The sequence below is a fragment of the Poromitra crassiceps genome (genome assembly GCF_964638095.1).
Source record: "Poromitra crassiceps genome assembly, chromosome: 1".
Classification (NCBI taxonomy): domain Eukaryota; kingdom Metazoa; phylum Chordata; class Actinopteri; order Beryciformes; family Melamphaidae; genus Poromitra; species Poromitra crassiceps.
The window spans coordinates 37,217,121-37,241,686 of record NC_139623.1 but is presented as its reverse complement, the minus strand read 5'-3'; the positions used below and the strand labels follow the sequence as shown (position 1 = coordinate 37,241,686).

The 24,566-nt window shown below is 45.2% G+C and overlaps 1 protein-coding gene across 1 annotated transcript in view; it reads left to right on the top strand.

Annotated features, from left to right (window-relative positions):
- Nucleotides 1-24,566, top strand: part of col14a1a (collagen, type XIV, alpha 1a) — a gene marked incomplete at both ends in the record, with an annotated part of 230,950 nt that overhangs the window by 96,302 nt on the left and 110,082 nt on the right. The window contains 3 exons of the mRNA XM_083636760.1: nucleotides 1,601-1,747; nucleotides 4,559-4,633; nucleotides 8,934-9,073. Coding sequence (XP_083492886.1) covers nucleotides 1,601-1,747; nucleotides 4,559-4,633; nucleotides 8,934-9,073 — 362 coding nt within the window. The remainder of the gene's footprint in view (nucleotides 1-1,600; nucleotides 1,748-4,558; nucleotides 4,634-8,933; nucleotides 9,074-24,566) is intronic.

Sequence of the window (24,566 nt, the reverse complement as noted above, 5' to 3'; positions counted from 1 at the left end):
GGCATACTCTGCCATGGGCAAGGTTCCCCCGGAGGGTATCAAGGCGCATTCTATGCGAGGTGTTGCGACATCCTCTGCGTTGTTGCGTGGTGTGTCGGTGGAGGACATGTGTGCCGCGGCCTCATGGTCCTCTCATCACACTTTTGTCAGGTACTACAGTCTCAACGTGTCCGGTTCGCAGTTCGCGCATGCGGTGCTGTCGGTGGCAAGAAAGTAGTATCGTTGCCACTCTAATATGTCATTCGGTTAGGCATAAACGTTGCCATATAGCCATGGTTCACCGGTGTCTTTCGGGTCGCCCTGTGGGTGCTCCCGGCAGCAAGGTCGGTTGAATTGAGGCACTAGTGAGAGCTTGAGTTCGAAACGAAGTAAAACGTTAGGGTTGTGCTCCAACCCGGGTTTTTACAAGTGAGAACGAGAGCTCTCACTACCCAGCCTTGCTGCGTCGATGCGTCATTAGTCGGATCTCAGCTGGCTGGAAGAAATGAGTGGCGGACCCTGGGCTGACTGGCCGTGACGTAGTCACGGGGGTGAGGTGGGTGGCCCAGTCAGCCCCAGGGGGGCACCACGTCACCTAAAGGGGCGTGGTCAGGTTTTAATGTAAAGTAATTTTTGGAGCAAAAATTACAGTCTTCCATAGTGCTGCGTACGCAGCGAACTAGGCACTAGTGAGAGCTCTCGTTCTCACTCGTAAAACCCGGGTTGTAGCACAACCCTAACGTTTAATTAATAAGGATGCACAATGGTTAATAAAAAAAAGGATGCAGAAGGGTTAATAAAAAAAGGATGCACAAGGGTTAATAAAAAAAAACATTGACAGAAAGAAGAGGAGCTAATTTGTCATTCTCGTGGATGAGAGACACGTTGGAAGTAGAAGGCTACTGATGAATTGCAGCTATTAGTTTTTGTGTATGTGTTTCAGTTTGTCTGCTTGTCCTTGTCTTCAGCTGCCAACATAAATGATTTTCACTCTCAGTCTTCCCAAAACAACATTTTAAAATAAAATGTTTGTATTTTTATGAAAAGAGGCAGTCAGCATTAAAGTGTCTAAAGAAGAGTGGAAGCAAATCTAGGCGTTGTGTCAGTTTCAGTGAACAATAGCCAGATTTCCTACTGTACACTTGGACACATGATGATTTTTCATTCACAACTGTGTTTAGTTGTCTTATTATCGGGCACATACTGTATATGAGTAAAGCTACATGTGTTGCCATTTGTCTGCTTGTTTTTTCTATACCGTTTGCTTGAGAAGTTTTTGTTTACATGTCACACTTATCTGTTATAGTTCTGCAAATGATGGGTGAAGTTGATTTAGTACAATCAATTCTAACCTGGTGTGCTGCTCTGGGGAAAAATGAAATCAAGGACAAAGTCGACTGTAGCAACCTTGCAGTTTGTGAATCTTGTATTGAGCTTAGAAATGACAGACTTCTCTGGTTATACGTCAATGCATCTGTTTGTTACGCTTGATATAAAGTATTATACAGGGTATTGTGATATGTTAAGAGCAAGGTGTTATTTGGAGCACCTCCACTTGCTTTGACATTTGCAATGGATATATTTCATGATAAGTCATTTCTGTTTTGTTGTTTACTTGCAGATGATCAGAGGCAGGAGGTGAGCCTTGGAGGCGGGGCTTCCCGGCAGTGCTTCTATGACCTCACCCCCAGCAGCCAATACCAGCTTAACGTGCATACCCAGATCCAGGAAATGGAGGGACCTGTTGTCTCCCTCACTGACATGACATGTATGTAGCAAATATTCGACATAATACTGTTTGCACTTGTTTTCTGTTGGGGGCTTTTGACTCCTCCTCCTGTCTGTCCTCTGTCCCTCTCATTTGACCCATTCCATGTCCCTTACTTTTCATTGCTCTTCTCTCCTTTCTCTCCTCTCCTGCTCCAACTCCGCCTCGCGTCTTTCTCCAAGCCACGCCCCCTGATCTCATCTCTTCTTCTGCCTCTCCATCTCTCTTCCAAAGCTCAATCCACCCCTGGACATGTGGCTGTACGTACCTTGACGTGATAAATGTCATCACATCAAGTCTGTGAGCTAGAGGCTGCAAGGCTATACTTAAGCAATATAGCATGAGAGCCAGTGTGTTGTGGCAAATATATCCCGCTGATCAGCTGTTATCCCACGAGGCCGCAGGCCGAGTGGGATAACTGCTGAGCAGCGGGATATATGCCACAACACACGCTGCTCGAGTGCTATATTGCTTTTATAACACGGTTTCCAAGTATGATAATATAATAATAATAGTAATACTATAAGTCCGACTGCCATGGCATTCTGGTAGAGTCAGTTGAAACACTACTGTAAGGCGGGACCGCAAGAACGTGCGGGTGATTTGATTGGATCGTTCTGGAGACTGAAGTTGACATTGGCCAATCCTGGCGCTTGCTGAGAAGCTGAGAGCTTTCTGCAAAGCCCGACACCAACTAACGTTACGGGGTTAAATGCGGGGTTAAATGCGGGGTTAACAGCCTTTTTTTTGCAAAGAAGACATTAGCCCACGTCTATTCTTGTACAAAACATACTTTTCTGCGAAGTATTAGTAAAGTTATAAGCGAAGATCGATTCACAAGGATCTGACAGCTGTCTCCGCCATTTGTTTTTTCTACACTGTCATTTGAGGTAACCAAAGCCTTTTAGTAAGAGAGTTGCCATGGCAACTCAATAACCCATGGCCATGGGTTATTGGAGTGGGTTACTGGATTTATACAATGTCTGTGAACCAATCAGATTGCTTGATTTGAGAGAGCCGTTTTATAAGTGTAAATAAGCCGCTGATAGACAGGCCCAAAAGCTACATTAATCAAATGCATTTTGTTTAGCTCTATAGCCTACTTCTACATATTTCTTTCATGATGTGCTGGAATAATATTTATACTAATTCTATATATTCTATATTAATACTATTCCTGTCCTACATGATTCAAGTACCGTTTTAATAAAGTAATTGTTTTACACATACATTGAGTTATTTTTTGTTGTTGGGCAAGTGGAAAGGTCTGCAGCCTAAGCGGACTCTCTGGAAGTCTGCAGAGAGTCCGCTTGAGGCCCGTTGTGGACTGGATGATGTGTGGAGACATCTGCACTCCACAAGCCTGCAAGTGCTGTGAAGCCCAGACATTTGGATTGGGCCCAAGTCTGTCTTTCCCTCACCCCCTCCTGTCTCCCTCCCCTCAGCCCTCTTCTGCCCACATAGTTGCCTCTCTGGTTCTCTCTGGTTCTCTCTCTCTCTCTCTCTCTCTCTCTCTCTCTCTCTCTCTCTCTCTCTCTCTCTCTCTCTCTCTTTCCCCCTCTCTCTCCCAGAGGCTGCTGTTGCAGTTCATTGGTCAGCTGATGAGCTGAGGTGAACTGCACAGCCCAGGGACCAGGACCGCTCAGCTCTCTACCAGGGTTATAGATAGATAGATGGACACACGCACACACACACACACACACACACACGCGCGCGCACGCGCACGCACGCACACACACACACACACACACACACACACACACACACACACACACACACACACACACACAAGAATTCCAGTTGATAGCATTGGTCCATATGTAGATAGCAGTGCATTAAATATAGCTGGATAATACAGGATAATACACAGCATGGTTGTTTTGTGTCTCTGCGACTTTTGTCGTTATTTAACGATATTTTTCCCTTCATTAAAGAGCACGCAATGGGAAAAACGGAAGGGAGACAGAGGCATGACCTTAACGAGGATAATGAGCCAGTTTTCAGACCATATTGTTTCTAAAACATACTATGCCTTCAGTCGACTGAGCCACCAAGGCACCACGCTGTCTAGATGTCCACATTCACAGAGATACTCTCAGCAGAAGCAATGTTCTGAAATATACATCTTGGTTTATGTGTGAAGGGTGTGTATATTATCCACTCCTGAGGCTAATCATCGCTCTCGTCACCAACACCAGCCCTGAGAGTTACTGTTGACATTTTATCTGCATGTGTGAAGTTGGTCTCTGTCTGACTTGGTGCACAGTCGCTAATCTTCCCAAGATGATTTAGTTGCTGCTCACGGTCTTGGTGCTGGTTTGGCAGAACTCGTTGCTTTCTGCAAAGTCATTGGCTTGGAGCTGAGGCACACCTTAACCTGAAAATCATAGTTAAGAACATGGTGACTAGAGAGATAGCCGACCAGATCGATACATTTTTTCTCACTATGCCTAAGTTGGAAAAGGAAGGAAAGAGAAAGACATAGAAAAAATTATACTACAAATCTTTTCCCTGGAAAGGTCCAAAGTCTGCTGTCGGAGGCAGGGAAAGGATTAGGAGAGATCCACTTTTATAGAAATAGGACTTTGATGACTGCTATCTCTCATACCAAAACATGGCTTATCGAGATACATGCGTGCGTGTGTGGTGTGTGTGCGTGCGCGCACATGCATGTGTGTGCTGTAGTGGATAGATACAGCCGATGTTGGTGCCACTTGTCACTGCCATCATGATCGATGACCTTGTCTTGTTTCCATTGGTGTGTGTGTGTGTGTGCGTGTGCGTGTGTCTGTGTGTCTGTGTTGTGTCCAGTGCCAGCCCCGACCCAGGCTCCGACTGAATCCCCTGCCACAGAACCCCCTCCCACCATTCCCCCTGCTAAAGAAGGTGAGTGAGAAACATAAGGCGCTTTCACACCGGCCTTGAAAGCCGGAAAATGCACGGAAAATAGGATCCGCGCCTCCGATGTGAAAGTCGTGAACGCGCGTTGCTGGGTAATTGTTGTACGCCTTTCTTTCCGCCAGCAGACCTTGTCACAGCACCGGATTACCAGGTAACCCGCCTCCACTTGAAAGCGTCGGAGCAGCAAGCCAGAACAGTGCGAATGCTTCAAAAAAAATTATAGGGGAAATCACCTCAAGAAAGACAGTGAAAGTAAAAAAAAGTAGCCTATACAATCATGCGCCAGGAGGAATGCTCCGTGCCTGTAAGTAGGCTTGATAGGGGTAAACATCAATAGGCTTTTATGCTCAAACGATGTTGACATTAGTAGCCTAGGTAAAATTAACGGATATAATAATACGCTTCAGAGGACTATAGCTGTCTGTGGCGAGTTGGTCTGACAATATTCCCTCTGGAAACCAGTTCCAGAACTGCAATCTGTCTAGCTAGCCACTTGTGCATTCCCTACAAAAACTACTAACGTTAAGTAGTCATGTGCATTTACAGCCTATAGCTACTATTCCCCCGACGAACGTTATGCAGACTGCAGCTGTTTGATATGCGGGCGTCGTCTTTCAGAACGGCGTACGGACGCTAATTAGGCTACTTAATGGGAATAATTTGCTTTACACAAAAATGGAACCAAAAGATAAGAATTAGCCTTGTACCTAATAGGCTACATGATGGTGCATGATGCATCCATAAAGTCGATCAGATGAATATTGAAAGCCTGGTTACCATGCTGCATGTGGACAACACTTTCGTGTTTTCTGCACCTGCACAGCTGCACCTCGTTGGCTGACATACATCAGCGATGTTTGGTTGTTGAATGAATTACACAAGGTGACCCCATATCGATCTGCTTAGTCAGTGAATTTACTTCTATGAAATGTGTTGTATAAATAAAGTTGGCTTTCCTTGAATGCAAATCATGCAACACTTCGCTGCCAGAAAGTCGGCAGATGCACTCCGCGGCGGAGCCCGTTTTGATATTAAGCCGAGTCCGCCCACCATGCACCAGTAGCAATTAACGAGTGTACCTATCCTCCCTGCTCAGCGGACTAGCAGAAGGAGGGAAGTCTTGGTTGTTGAATGAATTCGTTCATCATACAGTAGCCTAGGCTACACTAACCTATGAAAATATTCATTTGGGCTAGGAGGAGCTGGAAATGCCTCCGATCGCCTTTCAATCCGGGAGCGGTGGCTTTCACCTGAAAGCACACCGCAGGACGGGAATGTGGCCGTGCTGCTTGGCTCTGTGTGAAAGCAATTTCTGTGGCGAGGCTGCTGGCTTTGCGGGCCTGCTGAACTGCAATTTTGCACAATCTGTGTGTGAGAGAGGCAAAGTGACCGCCTACTTCCCGCTTCAGCACTGTACCAGAGATTTTCATCCGCCATTTATTTTCCCATACACATTTCGTAAAATGCGTATAAAAATATTTTTACTGGTTCAAACCAAACGGTACAGATATATTTAGAAACAGGAGAGATCACATAACATTGTAATTTCACTGGGACCAAAACGTAAGAAGAATGTGGGGTTAAAGATTTTTTTTTTTTTTTTTTTTTATATATTTTTTTTTCCCCCCCGATTTTTTATCCCATTTTATCCCCCGTTTAGTGCTCATTTGATTGCTCAATCCTGGTTGCTACTCCATCCTCTGCCGATCTGGGGAGAGCCGAGACTGATTCCATGCTTCCTCCGAGACATGGGCAGTCAGTCAGCCGCTTCTTTTCACCTGCCAGAGGAAGCTTCACCGGTAGGACATAGCACATGGGAGGTTCACGCTATTCCATCCATTCCCCTCCCTCTGAACAGGCGCCCTTAACGATCAGAGGAGGAACCACATTAGCAACCAGGATGTTGCATGTTTTTGTGAAGGGGGTTCCTATATAAAGGAGACCCCCGGGAGGCACGGGGAGAACATGCAAACTCCACACAGAAAGGCCATTTTGCCGACCCCACCCGGGCGGTGGGCACTCGAGGACATGCGGTGTGTGGACGGGCACGCATTCCTTCAGCGTTCACCTCGTCCCCAGGTGGGAATCGAACCCACGACCTTCGAGCTGTGAGGCGATAGTGCTAACCACTGCACCACCGTACCTCCCCCAAAAAAAATTCGATGTTGATTTTTTACGTTTTGGTCCGAGCCAAATGTTCTATGGTCTCTCCCAATTATAGCGTTAGCTGAACCATTTGGTTCGATGATGTAAAACTATTTTATAAGCATTTTACGAAATGTCTATGGGAAAATAAATTGCGGATGAAAATCTCTGGTACAGTGCTGAAGCAGGAAGTGACGTTCCACTTTGCCTCTCTATTGACTGTATGTGAGAAACTAAACACACACACACACACACACACACACACACACACCGGCTGGCTGGTCTGTACGCATTTCTGTCTAAGTTTGTGACCTTTGTCAGACCCACTGGCGCCGGAACAAGGGGGACATGGGGACATTTTGTCCCCCTTAAAATTTGGTCCCCCTAAAAAAAAAAAAAAAAAAAAAAAAAAAATTAATCTGAGGGGGCAACTGCCCCTGACGCTTAGAGCCCACTTTACACTGTTTACACAGCCTGTGATGCTTGTTAAATCCATGATCGTTGTGGGATTATTACACCTGAGACAGACAGACCCAGGGATCAATTTACAGAGAGCCCACTTTACACTGTTTACACAGCCTGTGACACTTGTTAAAGCCGTGATCATTGTGGGATTATTACACCTGAGAGACAGACAGACCTGGACTCTGTACTGCACTCACTGTCATTGGCTGCTGCTATAATCGTATACGGTTATTGTTATTTTATTTTTGTGTTGAGATGACAAGTTTTGCACTGTGTTTCGAAGTGATAATAATAATAATAATAATAATAAGTTCAGTGTTTCTGCCTGTGTTGCTGTCTGTTGTAGTGTAATTATAAAATGACCTAAAGGGAGAGCAGGTCACCAAGTGAGTGAGAAAAGGAAAAATACTGAATAATTACATTACTACAGTATAATCCTAATGTTAATTTAAAATGAGATATTCATCTAAATATGGCTAAAAATCATCCAAACGTCCATAAAAACGTCAAAAATAAAAAAATAAAAAAATATTAGAAAAAAAATAAAAGAAATATTGTGTCCCCCTTATTGCAAACTCGTTCCGGCGGAAAGGGAGATAGTGAGAGTGACAGAGAGGAGAGGAGAGATAGATCATACTATAGACAGGCAAGAGAGAGAGAGAGGAAGAGATTGCTTTGTAATATCACATCACAACTTTCCTCAGAATGTACCTTTTTACACCTTCTAATCAAAATGTTCTCCTGCTAACCTTTAACTTGACATTTTTGACAAGCCAGAGAGCAAAGTGGAAAATACTTCTAGAAGAAATATTCTATTCTATTCTATTACATTCTTTTCAAATCAAATACAATCTATTCTATTCTATTCTATTCTATTCTGATATTACTATTATGTTATATTCTACTTTTTTGGCTTTAGAATTACAGTCACAGTTCTAAGCTTGCCATACTGTACTTCCTAAACACTGTACACATATTTCAGTTTTTCACATGTTTTTATGGAGTCAGGCAGAATCATTGATGGGGACAGTTTGAGTGCAGAATGGGGTTTAAAACTTGCTAAAAGCACACAACAACTTTGAGGCAGCAGAGATAAGGCTGTATGGAGCCATTCTGAAAAGGCACCCAGGATCGACCCAGGAGTAAGAATGGGCACATTCAGAAGCATCATGCAAGGGGGGCAAATACACAATTGCATTGCATAGCGGCCATTTAGGTGGTCAAAAACACACAATAGAGTTGGAAACTCTGAGTTGGAAGTGTACTGTCTGTGTCTTATCAAGTCATAGCAATGTGCAGATTAAACAGTGGAGCCAGACTTTGCGTGCCCTGGTCCACTGGATGTATTTGCAGTGGTTCATACTATGCATATTTACTAAGTGTCTGAATGTGTTAGCCATCTAGTTCACATTCAGCTGATGCTTTGTCCTCTACCCACCTATGTTGTGTCAAGGTTTACACTTTATACATGCAGAAACAAAATGGCTAAATCTGTCTGTCTGTCTGTCTGTCTGTCTGTCTGTCTGTCTGTCTGCCTGCCTGTTCTTCTGTCTTTCTGTCTGTCTGTCTGCCTGCCTGCCTGCCTGCCTGTCTGTCTGTCTGTCTGTCTGTCTGTCTGTCTGCCTGTCTGTCTGTCTGTCTGTCTGTCTGTCTGTCTGTCTGTCTGTCTGTCTAGTGTGTAAGGAGGCCAAGGCCGACCTGGTGTTCTTGGTGGATGGCTCCTGGTCCATTGGAGATGACAACTTCCTGAAGATCACGCGCTTCCTCTACAGCACCATGGGATCACTGGATTTGATTGGACCAGATGGCACACAGGTCAGTCATGTGACCACACCCACACATCTATCATTTTACCTGAGCTGTCCAGCCCTTTCTGACCTCAAAGGAATAATTCAGGAAAGACATTTTAGTGAATACATTTTGGGCACATACATATGTACCTCTTTCACTTTCTTGAATGCACGACAACATTACTAGAAGCAAGGGGAAAGACTTCTGACTTATGGATACTAGTGCTGTAGGTGCGAATGCACTCTTGATCACTCAGGTCAATGGATCTCCTTGGTGTGCTTGTTTTCTCATTGTCTGCGACTTCCCTGGGAGACCTTTGACTGAAAAAAAAAATGCTTCCACCAGATTAAAGGAAACACATTACACAGTAGGTTGGACCTGCACCATTTGGTCATGTTAGAGAGCTGCGCGGGCCTGAAATCTCGGCCCGAGCCCTCCCCGGCCCGTGACATGCAGGCCCGTGCCCGACCCGGCCCGGATGAGTCATGAAATTAATTGGCCCGAGCCCGTTGCGAGGCCCGACATCAATATCACGATATGACGACACATCTCTCTCTCCCTCTCTGTGCATGCTGCCGCGCTGCTGAACTCGTTTGTCGAAAACGTTGCTAGACTGTGTTGCCTAAAGACAAACACTGCAGCTTTCTCTCTGTCTCTCTCTCCCCCTCTCACACATGCTACCGTGGCCTATCAAAATCCACACATATTGTCTCGAGAAAGAGAACGTTAGATCGTTTAATTGCCAACAGCAACAATGCCCACAAACTGAAACATTATGTCACTCAAGCATATCGAAATTAAAACAGCAGACTTACCGTTTATAGCTGCATTGAATAACGTCACATTAGTGTCCTCACAATGTATGGTAGATGGGTTCATTTTGAACAGGTTGAAATGAGCTTTCCCTACTGCAGTGGGGACTGTTTAACTCTCCCCTCGCAAACTTTGTTTTATGTCCATCGATCTTATTTCTCTCTCACGACACGGACACGGACACACGCGGCTTGTTTTGTTGTTGTTTTTTACGCTGATGGAGTGGCAGACTAACGTCACGGTGAGGGTGTGTGTGTCTGTGTGTGTGTGGCTGTGGCTAGGCGAGTGTCTGTGCAGTGTGCGCTCCTCCTCTTTGTGTGACTGCTCTGCTGTGTAAAATCAAGCGAGTAATACAACGTTATTTTATTTAATTATTGGAAAAACGGCCCGACCCCGGCCCGGCCCGGACCTATTAATTAAAAAAAAAGAAAAAACGAGCCCGGCCTTGGCCCGTATTGGCAGGCCCGAGGGGCCCGCGAGGGTACCCTCGGGCTTGCAGCTCTCTAGGTCATGTATCATGATGTAGTTAGCTAATGTAGCTTTCTACAACAGCATGAGTGAATACTGGATTCTGATTGGCTAGCAACAGTGGTAAATAGGCCAACAATCTACAGTTCGGCTCCAACCGCAGTATCACTCCGCTCCCTGATGCTGACTCCGCTCCCTGTGCTGACTCCGCCCACTGTTAGCCTGTCAGTCTGCAAATCTCTAACAAGGAAATGGCCGATCTGTAACAAGGAAATGTCCGATTTCGTAGTAACGTTTGATTTACTGGGTGGATTGAGTTTTGAGCAGTGGTTAGATGAAGATGAAGGTGAAGTGAACAAAGAACGACATGGTGAAATTGGGGAGAGAGAACTGGCTGAGCTTGAGTTGTCACGAGTTCGGACTAGCGGGAGGTCGGACTAGCGGGAGGTCGGACTAGCGCCCGGACCCCGAACCTGGGACTGTCAAACAAACAAACGCCCTCTGCCGTCACCAGATATCAACACACCACCACCAAAACGGGCTGCTTTAGATAACTGTTTAAATAACTGTACTTTTACAGGCAATGTATCAATAACTGTGAATCCCGTTAAGGAATAGGTTAGTTATTTTTTGGCTCAAAGGCAACTAAATGTTTAGTGCAATCATTGATCTTGTGTATGGAACTATATTCTGTGGCGGAAGGATAAATGTATTCTGAAACCAGTAATGATTATAAATAAATGAATTGGATGTTACAATTGTGTATTTTTTATATTATTTGGTAGCTGTTGTAGAAAACAAATTTACCACTCGAGGTCGGGGGTTGTGGGCACATTTACCACTGGGTTTATAGCACTCGGCTTCGCCTCGTGCCACAACCCTGTACCAGTGGTAAATGTGCCCACAACCCCCTTCCTCTCGTGGTAAATTTGTTAAATCTTGGATGAAGCAAGGGCTTGTTTGAGTTGATGCTATATGCAGCTGCTGGACAGAGCTGTCACGGCCAGTGCTTCTTGACTAACAATAAACGTAACACCATGCTGGTGTGTTGGTAGTGCTTGGCGGTGATGAGCACTATGCTGCTCGGTCATGTACATAGGAAGTAACACAGAACAATACAAAACGCCTACAAACACGTAACGTTACATTATATCACGCTGTCGCAAACGGTCACGTATGTCTTCCGTATGAATCACATGATAAGGGAGGACTAGCGCGGCTATCGAAGCCTCTATGAGGACAATCCCTATCACCTCACTACCTCAGCTTCGCCTCCCTCTGATGGACAGCCAGAAGTACCAATCATACACAAGCATGACAGTGACAGAGCCATGTTCTGTTTGGAGACCAATAATAAGGAAAACTAACATGCACATCTATCTAATAAAGGCAGAACCGTCTGTATGTCTTTATGTATGTATGTATGTATGTATGTATGTATGTATATGTATGTATGTATGTACGTACGTACGTATGTACTGTATGTACGACTTTTCTCTTTATCGCTTCTAAACTCGTGCCTATTTCCATTTTACACCACTATTTTACACATATATACAGGTTATTTTCGGTAAGTTCGAAAACAATATTTCGTAACTTTTAAAACCAGGACTCCTTCTCCCGTCCTAAATAAAGAAGAAGAGTCATACAATACTCACTATAGCAAGATCAAAGTCATTTTCTTCACCTTCTGTGAATCAGACATTTCCTAGCCTCTAGACAGGGCATCGGCAATTTTATTCTCCTTGCCAGAGATGTGTTTAACGTGGAGATTATACAGTTGCAGCACTAAACTCCACCGAAACACTCTCGCGTTAGCTGTGCGGAATCTCGTGAGAAATGCTAGAGGATTATGATCAGAGTAAACGAGAACAGTATCACTGCTAGCAACGTAGACTTCAAAGTGTTGGACAGCCAAGACCAACTCCAAGGCCTCCTTCTCGATAGCTGAGTATGTTTCTTTAGCTTCTTAGAAAAATACGCTACTAGTTTTTCCTCTCCATCTTCCTCCTGCAGCAACACTGCACCAACTCCTACCTCTGAAGCGTCAACAGCCAGCTTACACGGCTGGGTGAAATCTAGAGCCTTAAACTCCGGAGAACTAGCCAGGATCCCCTTCACCTGCTCCACCACTTCCTGACACTCCGGCCCCCAAGTCCACCTCACCTTCTCGCTCAACAGGTTGGTCAGAGGCGCTGTTATATGGGCATACTTATTCACAAACCTGTTGTAAAATCCACACATTCCCAGGAAACGCCGCAGCTGAGACCTGGTCTGTGGGACAGGATATTCTAGAATAGCCCTCACTTTTGCCTCCCGAGGCAGCACCCAACCGCACCCAACCCTAGGTAGGTAACCCTACCTCTGCCGAACTCACATTTCTTCAGATTGATCACTAAACCAGCATCTGCCAAGCGCTCAAAGAGCTTGTTCACTTGCTGCACATGTTCCTCCCATGTCATGCTATACGTCACCACGTCATCAATATACTGTACGTCACAGTGTTCTTCAATCCCCTGGTGACCATATTCATAAGATGTTGGAACGTCGCGGGAGCATTTTTCATCCCGAATGGCATCACTAGAAAATGATACAAACCATCATGCGTAGCAAAGGTGGAAACTTCGCTAGCTCGTTTGGTCAAAGGAACCTGAAAATAGCCTATAAAATAGGTCTATTTTTGTCACAAACTTCGCCTGCCCAACCTGGTCAATGCAGTCGTCTAGCAACGGGATAGGGTAAGCGTCAGCTTTCGTCACCTGATTAGGTTTACGGTAATCAACGCAAAAACGATCCGCTTTCCTTTCCTGTGCCACGAGCACCACCGGTGAACTCCAGGCTCCGTCAGCCGGCTCTATCACGCCGATGTCCAGCATATACTCTACCTCCTCCTGTACCACTTTCTTCTTCCACAGGGGGTAACGATATGGATGCTGTTTGATAGGGCACGACTCACCAACATCCACATCATGCACTGCCAGATGCGTTCTCCCCGGGACGTCCCTACACAGAGAAAGGTGGGAATCTAACAACTGCAAAACATCGTCTCACTGTTCTCCCGTGAGATGACCCAAACAGGCTTCCAGCTCCACTCGAGCTCGCGAGCAGGGTTGGGGAGTAACGGATTACATGTAACGCCGTTACGTAATCTGATTACAAAAAAACGGTAACTGTAATCTGTCACAGTACATTTTAAAATGTGTAATCTAGATTACAGTAACGGGGGTATAGTAACGACGTTACAGGCGGGATTACATTCGCCCTTGCCTCTTCATTAATTTTACAAAATAACAACAAAAAACGGTGTAGCCTACTACTGTGACGAGGACGAGCGAGGCGGAGCAACAGCAGCAGCTGCAGGCAGCATTCATGATGACAGGGACCCGCGCCTGTGCCTCCTCCCACGAGTGCATTCATGTCATGGAAATATAACAAGCATTTCACTTTTACGTTCGCTCAGTGTTTAGACAGATCAAGCGTCTTCCACATGGATTCTACTGAAAATGATATTTTCAGTAGAATCCATGTGGAAGGCGCTTGTGTGTGGGGCTGTCAGCTGAACGTTACGACCTGCCAGGGAGTGGAAAATCTGCCTTGAATTTCTCCGCCACCCGTGCTGACAAACGCTGCTCGTCTGCATGGAGCGAGAGGTTTTTACTTTCACTTAGTGTTTCACGTCGTGTTTCAAGATTAAAGCAACATGTTAGCAGAGTGGGTTAATGCAGCAGTTCTCGCGTGCACTCCCAGAGCAGCAGCAAGACGGAGGAAATAAATATAACACGAGGAACAGTTTCTCTTTCTCTCTCTGTGGTTCTTCTCCCATGGGGCTGTTTATTGACAATGACACTGGGTCAGAGAGACATACATACGTTTTCAGTGCATGTCATTGGCTGTCACCACCTGTGATGCCTTCAGGTAACATCCTAAATTACAACGCTATACAATTGAGAGCATATTTCTCTTTTATATCAACACAACAAGCTGCGTCTTCCACTCCACATCATGAAAAATACCCATAACGTAAATTAAAGTGGTCTTAAAAATAACTCTTGTTGTATTCTCCTTAACTTCATGTTGGTATAAACATTCTTATCTGGTTATCAATGGTAAAACATGCTTCATCTAGTTAAATAAGGGTTTTAGCCAGGACTCTTGACCAGGACTCCCTGGAAGAAGAGATCTTGTATCCCAATGGGACATTCCTGGATTAAAAAAAAAAAAAGTAATCCAAAAGTAACTGAAAGTAATCCCTACTTTACTTTTAAATAGTGGTAATCGGATTACGTTACTAAGTACAATTTTTAACAAGTAACTAGTAACTTTAAGGGATTCCTATTTAAAAGTAACCTACCCAACCCTGCTCGCGAGTTATACAGACGAGCACTAATGACTTCCGGTGGAGGCCCAGACAGCTCCAGACCCTCCCCGCCTGCATCGTCGTCTGCCCCTATCCCTGTACAACCCACAAACGCCTCACGCTCCTCGTAGGCTTTCAACAGGTTCACATGGCAAAGTCTCATTTTTCTCCATCTGTCGGGAGTACTCAGAAGGTAACACACCTCCCCAACCTTCCTCACTACCTGATACGGTCCCATGAACCCAGGCCCCAGGGGGTCCCTCGACTCTGGGACAGCCAACAGCACCCTATCCCCTGGATCGAAAGATCTCCTTACAGCCTTCTTATCATACCGAGCTTTCATTTTAGCTTTAGCTCCAGCCATGTTACGTCCTGCTACTTCACACGCTAACTTCAATCTCGTGCGGAAAGTGGACACATATTGCTCAGTCTCACCAGGCTCTTTCCATTCGACCACCATCTCCTTGAACATACTCAGTGGGCCCCTCACTTGATGACCAAAAATCAACTCAAAAGGGCTAAACCCCAAAGACTCAGATGGAGCCTCACGAACCGCAAACAAAAGAAAGGCGATGGCCTCATCCCACTCCTTGGGCTGTGCCACCACAAATGTTCGAATCATGCCCTTTAAGGTACTGTGAAACCTCTCTATGGCTCCCTGCGACTGAGGATGGTAAGCAGAGGAATATTTGGTGGTAATATTCCACCCAGCCATTGCCTGTCTGAACAAACCTGATATAAAGTTTGTCCCCCGATCCGATTTAATCGTATGTGGAACACCAGCCCAGGCAAAGAACGTTTGGAGGTGCTCCACGATCACCTTTGCCCGTATACTCCTCAAAGGAATTGCCTCTGGGTACCGGGTGGCTGCATCTAAAATTGTGAGCAGATATTCATTCCCCCGCTTGGACTTCGGCAGCGGTCCCATACAATCAATTAGTAACCGTGCATGAGGTCCGAGTCCAAGTAGACACAATGGAGAGGCACTCGTTCAGTGACCCCACATACACCCCGGACCACTGCGAACTGGCCTGTAAACGTGTCCCCTGACAGTTCCACCACTCCTTTACGCAGCAGTGTCTGCATTGCTCCCGTGTCTCGAAGTATAATTACTGGTGCCTCCGGGCCACCCCTCACATGGCACTCCTCTGTGTCTGCCACAGGGAGATGAACCACAGGGAGATGAACCCCGGTAGGTTACTCACCCCATCCTGCCTCAGTGCCACTAACCCCACAGGCTTCCCACTTGGACATTGGTCCTTTTTGTGTCCCAGCTTGTTACAGCGGTAACACCGGATCTCACTGACATCCGCAGGACGCCGTCCAAAAGGCAGGAATGGACCACCCGGCCTGGCCTGCGGAGGTCCCCTGGGAGGCCCAAATGGTTGGAAAGGACCACCCGGCCTGTACGGCAGAGGTCCTCTGGGAGGCCCACCGCCCCCTCGCGGGGGTGGGGGACACCACGCTCCAGTATCAGGCGGCCTTCCTACCTGCAGCCTGACATCCTGCGGCTCATCAAAGGGACGCTTCCTCCCTATGAACCCACCTGAGCGTCCGCCATGAGCCACCTCATAGCCGTCCGCCAGCTCTGCTGCACGCCACGAACTCACGAGCTCTCGCTCATTGAGATAAATATCCAGCTCCCGAGGGACACTAAGGTTAAACTGCTCCAAAAGCAACAAATCCCTCAGCGCCGTGAAATCATTAGCCTTACACGCATTAATCCAGCGGTCAAACTGGATTTCCTGTTTACGCCATAAATCCAGATAGGACTCATCTCTGTGACGTTTTAACTCACGGAACTGGCGACGATACGCCTCTGGCACACTACCGTATGCCTCCAGCACAGCTTTCTTCAAGTGTTCATAATTCAAGCCTGTCCGTCGGCCAGTTTAATTCTACTGCCACCACCTCAAACATCTAAAAAAATACATCTACCGCATTCTCATCAAATTTTGGCATACTGCTCCGGGCTCGACCGATCTCGAACCTCCGTGAAACTTGTTGTTCCACGTCCAATGCCTTTTTCCGATCCAGTTCGGCTAGCTCCTTTTGCAGCTCACGATCCTTATCCTCTCTATCTCTAGCTTCACTACGGTCTTTCTCTAGCCTTTCCAACTGCAGCTGTCTATCCTTCTCTTCCCTTTCTTGCTGCAAAAGCCTATCTTTTTCTCGCTCTGCCCGTTCTCTTTCTTCCTTTTTAAATTCTTTCTGCTCCTCCCAAATCTCCTTTAGCTCCAAATCCGTCGCAATTGCAATCTGTATCTCCCTCTTTGTCATCTCTGGCGTTAACCTTACCTCCTCCGCTCCATCAACCTCTTTCAGCTGCTCCACTGTCAACCTACTGAACGCGTCCTTGGTCATCTGACGTACGGCCACCATGTTACGATACTCTCTTTCTGTGTGGAGTTTGCATGTTCTTCCCGTACCCCCCAGGGGGTTCCTCCATATATAACCCCCCCACTAAAAACATGCAGAAGATCAGATCGTCATCGTCATCCGACCAGTGACGACAACATCCGAAGTTGGTCCCCGGGTGCTGTACGAGAAAGCGACCACTGCTCCTGGCCTGCCCCTCGGAGGAAAGGACATGCCTGGATGGGTTAAATGCAGAGGACACTTTTCACCGGCCACCGTCAGCATGAGTGTGTTGTGGCCGCATGCATGTATTGTGGTGTTCGTGTGACAATAAAAGACGGGCTTGTCCGTTAACGATATATATATATATATTTTTTTTACTATGAGAAATAGCGCTACGCTACCTATGCCAGCCTGTTATTCCAAGATGTGTCTAAGCGTCCAGCTCGCAATGACGTCACACCCCGTGCACACGCCACTATTCCTAAACTGACAACTCACCACTACCGCCCTCAACAGCGCACAACACAAAGCAGCCACACTAACACTCAAATCTCATACCAACCGCCCAACACACATCTACCCAACCACAGAGACACAGCAACCCTAATTTATTTATCTAATCTAACATTTCCCTAACCTATTATCATGCAGAGTTCTCTGATTAACTAGGCTTATGGCAGAGGACAGCTAGTCTGCCCCCAAGCTCCGCACTCCTCTAAGCTAAACACTTGGCAGTGCAAAACTTTTTAACAGGCTAAATATAACCCTGAAGCCTCCCTCTAATTAACCAGAGACCTCCAAACTAAACTCACTATTGTCACACCAATCAACTAACGCTTGGCCCAACAATAGCCCTATGCTAATCTATCAGAAACATACAAATCACAAAACAGCAGATGAGTCTGGCCCAAGCCCACAGCACTGCAAGCCTGCACACGCTCAGTACAGTTTCCACAAAACACACTCACAGCTCCAAACGCGCTGGAGATAATGGGACAGCAAAAGTAAATAAACACTCGTGGTATAACGTTCCGTTCTTATGAATGGATTGATCAATACTACTCAATGGGCGAGGCGCAACCACCTCGTCAGCTAGCTGCGCGTAGCAAACACACTAGCTGCTGTTAGCTCCTAACGTTAGCAAACACTCACACAACGATTCATATCCCGGAGAGCACCCCACTTGTGACAGGGTGGGGTCTCAAAATAGAATCAGGCTCGCGTCCAAACAACCCAAAAAGGTTGTTTGGACGCGAGCCTGAGCGAAAGGTTGTCATTTAAGAAGGCATGAAAATGGGGAGTGGACTAGCGTGTTGCTCGGCCCAAACAGCAGGTCGGGCTGTGCAGATAGCGTCACTTGGCCAGCTCCAGCTGAGGTATGGAGGCTAGTCAGGATTAGTCCAGCTCCCACGGTGTGGTGGTGACATCAACACTCATCTTCTACAACGTGAACTGTTCTGGATGTACACTCATGGACACTGTAACACCTAGGGGCCTCAATGAGGAGATGGATATCCGCCCTTTTTTATGACATCCTGTGAACTATACACAAGTTTTCCTTTACTTTGGCATTGATTCCTTTATATAAACTTGTCTTTGATATCTCTAAACTGTGTCTTGGTCTACACATTGATATATCTAAACTGTTGGTCTTGATCTACATAATTATGTATAGGCTACTCCTATTGGTATCTCTAAACTGTTGGTCTTAGGCTTTGTTTTATTGTAATGCACCCATGAGACACTTGGAGGCGCCTCTATAGCTTAGTCCCACCCGTGATGACGGCCTTTCAGCCTGACTGTGGGGTCTGGGACACCCTAGTGAGGGTCTTTAATTTTAACTTTAATTATTTTGTCTATCACATTTTGATAATATCACTGATTTTCATATGTATTCTTACTCTTGATCACACATGGTCACACGTCACCCATTTGATACATGGTAGTTTATACCAAAATTGATCTATTCAAAGAACAACTTTAATATTTGTCATCATTTATGGTCTCTAGTTGTTTTCATGTATATTGTTTCCAACTAGTACTTCAAAGTATTCACCTGACCATGTAACCACAGCTGTAACCCATCCTGCTTGATTGCATTGGAATAATTGTATCATGTGACCTGACCTGTATGTATTTAAGATGGGGTCTCACAGTCCTTTGCCAGTCTGATGAAGAGCTTTGCTCGAAACGTCACTTTTTTGGGTGTTTAAATAAAAAACACTGAAACTAGGAGCCCTTGCAGTGTGCAAGCTTTTTATTCATTTTTTACTAGTCAGGATTAGCCTCCGTGTATTGGCTTTGATGCTGAACAAAAATATCTCAAAACAGGGGGATTAATAGAAACTGGGAAACAGGTCCGACAGAGAGAATATGGCTTCCGTGATCACACTGGTAGAGGAAAATGGCAGCGAGAGGGGGTGCGCACCTGATATGCCACGTCATATAACCTATGTCTAAGCCACTCCCACTTCCCCGGATGACAACCTTTCGCTACGTCATACCAATAATAATCAGCGATAACCACATGTAACGACCTGTGACAGTATGTATGTATGTATGTATGTATGTATATATGTACGTACGTCCGTACAAACATACGTATTTATGTATGTATGTATGTATGTATGTATGTATGGTATGTATGTATGTATGTACATACAGTATGTATGTATGTACTGTATGTATGTATGTATGTATCAGGGCTGTAGTGCCGGCTAAATGCATGTAAATGCCGTTTACAATACAACATAGTGTTTACTCACCTTTTTAAGATCGTTTATGCACTTATTATTGTGTGAGTTTGAGTTTACAGAGCACACCAAGGGCTTCACACAAAATTAAGAAAATAAAAAACGTCACCTAACTGTATCGCACTAGCCAACGGCACCAGGAACTTACTCGCCTCCGCCTTGCCAAACCGGCTGTGGTGCACCCTGCGCCACTCCCAGGGAGAGCGGGGGCGGAGAGGTCGGGGTCGATCCTCAAGCTGCTTCTGCGCCCAAGGCAGCCGGAGCCCTGCTCCTCAGACTCTCTACACCCGCCTGCACAGACACTCCTAGCCCCTCAAACAACCCAAAGGCTAGCTGTGTGTGTCTGAGGTACAATAATATCAGATTTAATAAATGAAATGATCCAGGTTGAGTCCCAGCCATGCACATTTGTTGACCTGAGCCGCTTGGTTAAAATGTGTAGGGGAAATCTCCCTCCCTCTCTCCCTCTCTCTCTCTCTCCCTCCCCCCCTCTGTCGCAAGTTAAAACATAGAAAAGAAGACCAATGTATATTCTGGGAAAGACGTGTGAAAGACCACATGAACATGTGAACCTGTGATATGAAATGCAGTACAATAGGTTTAGGGAAATGTTTCTTGCTTTTGTGCAGAGGCCTTATGAACAGAAACATTTTGCTGGAAAGTCAGTGAATTTGAAATAATATTGTCTGTATGAAGAACCATGTAAAAACCATGGGCTGCTATAACAGCCTCCGCCAGGCTGCAAAACATAATTCAACTCAAAACTTTGAATAAATGAATTGAATATTGATTGTTGATTACTTTGCCATAATTATTTGTACAACCAGTAGACCAGTACAACAGCAAACAAGTAGTCCACACCAGTACACAAAATAAACAACAAAGATCACACCAGTACACAACATAAACAACAACGATGATGATAGAAAAATATAGATATAGGGATATATGATTCAGTTCAGTTGTTCTAGTCTTGTATCTAAGTAGTCTTGTATATGCGCGACTGAAGTTTATACATATCCACCTTTTTTTTAATAATGGTGTGACATGCGAGAAAGCTGCCTCAGAAATCAACTTCAAACCCGGGGAGTGCGCTTAGGGGGACTTGGCGCAAAACATTCAATATTAATACATTTGAGTTACATTTTGCACCGCCCTAACCAGGACACACCAGTGAATAAACTACATGCATAGGAGCACAGCACAGACAGCACAGCACTGTGTGGATGAGAAGCTGAGTGGCGGTGAGAGCGAAACAATAATGTAATAAGGTATTTTATGGGGCAAATGTGTTGATCATGTTCAAATAACAGTTACAAAGGCATTGTGGAAGTGCGCTGCTAGGAACCCGACAGTGTGGTGCCGAATTTCAGACACCCGCATAGTCATAGCGCCACCTACTGGCAACACAAAAAGCGGTTTATCTCTAGAACCGTTCATCCAATCGACTTCAAATTTGCAGGGTGCACTGCTGGGGACCCGACAGAGTGCAGTGCTGAATTTCGTGCAATTCGAAATTGGGAGTGGGGGTGAAGAGTGGGAGAGGTAGCATGATGTGTGAATGGGGGAAGGGGAGGGAGGGGAACGGACACTGCACCAGTTTAGATAAAAACATAAGTCAACATCACGTCATGTGTTTTCTTTCATCTGGTGGAAGCATTTTTCAGTGAAAGGTGAAACAACACAGATGTGATGGTTTATAGCGGGACTTTCCATGCCCACCCCATTCACCTCAATACACCCGGCCCCAAAGTCTCACCCTAATGCAACATTTGAACGCTGTGACCTGAGTGATGCCTCTTCCTTCTTTATATGTTCCCTGATAAATGGATGTTCATGGAAAGAGGAATTCAAAGCATTCTGGATTTAAGTAGCTGCACTGAAAATAATAAAATGTGTTAAAATATTTAGAGCTATGTCAAGGTAAAAATCTGTGGGAAAAGAGTCCATTCAAGGAAGAGAGAGCCTTCATGATGGGATGAATCATTTCCTTTCCTTAGATTGATAGGTTTTCTTTTATATCAGACACAGGTTTGTGTTCCTACCTGACATGTTTCGACGGTAATACTTCCGTCTTCTTCAGAGGTGTCACTAGATGGTGTGTGACGTGTCTTTAACAGCTGATGTTGTTTACAGAGGCGTGATCGTCCTGTCAGATTTGACAGGACGACCACGCCCCTCGCTGTCATCTCCATAATCCACCAGCGCTGGATTATGGAGGCAGTGGAGATCAGGAAGCGGGCGCAAACCACGATGAACCGGGACGAGGGGGCTTACATGCTTTCCACCACCTGGAGCAGCGTTCTCAAGCGGCGAGATGACAGCGAGGGGCGTGGTCGTCCTGTCAAATCTGACAGGACGATCACGCCTCTGTAAACAACATCAGCTGTTAAAGACACGTCACACACCATCTAGTGACACCTCTGAAGAAGACGGAAGTATTACCGTCGAAACATGTCAGGTAGGAACACAAACCTGTGTCTGATATAAAAGAAAACCTATCAATCTAAGTAAAGTATAGACACTATGAACCTTTTTGGATCATTTCCTTTCCTTCCAAATGTGTCCAAACTTTCTGGGGAAGAGTTCCATTCAACAGCTAATGGAGAGGTGGGTCTTGTGGATGCTGTTTATCCATAATGGAAGGATGGACTGTTATATCGCTCTCTATGTTGCTTTCACAGGATTGCTAACGTTGGCCTTTTTTCTGTAAGCTAGCACTTATTCGTCTTAGTTTATGTTTCTCTTCACTTTGCTTTACACTGAAACATAAACACTAAATCTAAATCAGTGTGTCTGCTCAAACTGAACAATGTTAAGCTCTTCCCCAATCAGAACCTTGAAGATTCAGAGGTTGTCCTTTCTCTGTTTGGCTAATGTGTGTTTGCCTCATTTGTTGTTTCAGCAAAAGAGGCTGCTGCTGCTAGAAATCAGCATGCTCACAGCCTTGTATCTACCGTATATGAGTTGAGAAAAGTGAAAGTGCAGGGAGAACTTTAAACAGGGTTCCCACGTGTCCTTGAAATCCTTCAAAGTTTGTCAATTTGAAAAGAAAAATCAAGTCCTTGAAAGTTCTTGAAAATAGACATAGACATTGGTCATTGAAAGTGCTTGAATGTATATGTTTTGTGCAAGAATAGAAACAACTCTTATAGAAATTGAACTTCTTTTGATCTTTTTTTTTACTCAACGTTAGTAAATGGTCTACCTTCCGCTGTCTGCGTGTCTCCTGCCATCTGTGCATACTTGTTTCATGCGCTGTTTCACCCAAACAGTTTTTAATTGTTGTCTGTCAGCTTCTGTAAAGTCTGCTATTTCTCATTATAAACGTGGTGTGTTGTAACCTTGCTCCACAACGTCTCAAACTATGCCATGTTGTTTCCTTGATTTTGAAGGAATTGGTCCTGGAAAGTCCTTGAAAAGGTGTGGGAACCCTCTTAAAACCCCCAGTGAGTTTTGTTGCTGAGCATTGTTAGCCAATCTCTGCTTATTGTTTCTATTGCCAGAAAACATTTAGTTTACTCTCGAATAGAAGAGACATTAGAGCAGTTATTGGTTCAAGGCACTGGCTTTAGAGCGTAGGACACTGGGAGAACTGTCATCTTAAAGCAAAGTGTCAAATCCACTGTAAGCAATATTTTGACCATTTCATTTTAACAAGAGCAGAATTATAGCCCAAAAGTATTTTCTTATTCTAATTTTGTCTCTTAAAGCCCACTATTTTATTAGCATTTTTATTTCTCCGCTTGCTGGTTCCTCACCCTTGCCACAGGATCAGGATCATGGCTTAGCCAGGCTCAGACCCAGCCCTGTTGCTCTTGCTAACTGTTCTGTAAATTCCTCAGTGATCCTGGCCCACATAAGCCCACACCATGTCATTAGACCTCTGTTGGATCATTTGTCACTCACTGCAGTAGCGCCTGCTACAGTAAAGCCTCCTATGTCATCTGTGTAATGTGTGCTGTTATGCAGTGGGCTACCCTCCCTGTACCCCCTAGCCCACTGGCATTAGGCTACCCAGAGCAAAGCGTTAATGTGAGAGAGTTGGCTGTACAGTAAAGAGAGAGTTGGCTGGTGAATGTGGACCAGGCCCAGCCAACAACAGCACCATTACCAGTCTGGAAGTAATGATAGTTGTTTGCCTTCTTAGGCAATTAGACTGACGATGGCTCTGGCAACAAGAGCTTTTATTTCACATTTTTTCAATGTGCGAAATTTTGCTTGACCAGGTGGAGAGAGAGAGAGAGAGAGAGAGAGAGAGAGAGAGAGAGAGAGAGAGAGAGAGGGAGAGAGAGAGAGAGATGCAATATATGTCAATGGATGCAATCCATTTTTTGTTTCACCTATTAGTAAATTCACTTTTGTGAAGATGAAGGGAAGGCAAGGCAAGTTGAAGAAGATTTTTTAAATACCTTTAGATAATGTTCAAACTCAACTTTGTGGAGGTGTTCCCAATGCTTTGTGGCGGTGTTCCCAATGCTTTGTGGACTGACTGACTGACTGACTGTATGTATGAATGAATCAATATTTTATTTCCGTGTCATGCCACTTTATGCAGCGTTGCCTTTAGAGAAGTGAAGTTCTGATCAAAAGATTGTTGGTTGAAATATCCAAACTGTGAAGAAAGTTTGGGGATCTTAGACTTGTTAATGTCACCCCTCATACTGCTCATGTGCCCTTCAGCAAGGTACAGAACCCACAGACTTTGCTGCTGCCAGTGCCAGGTGTGAATGTGTGTAAATGGATATGAGGATATGCATTGTTG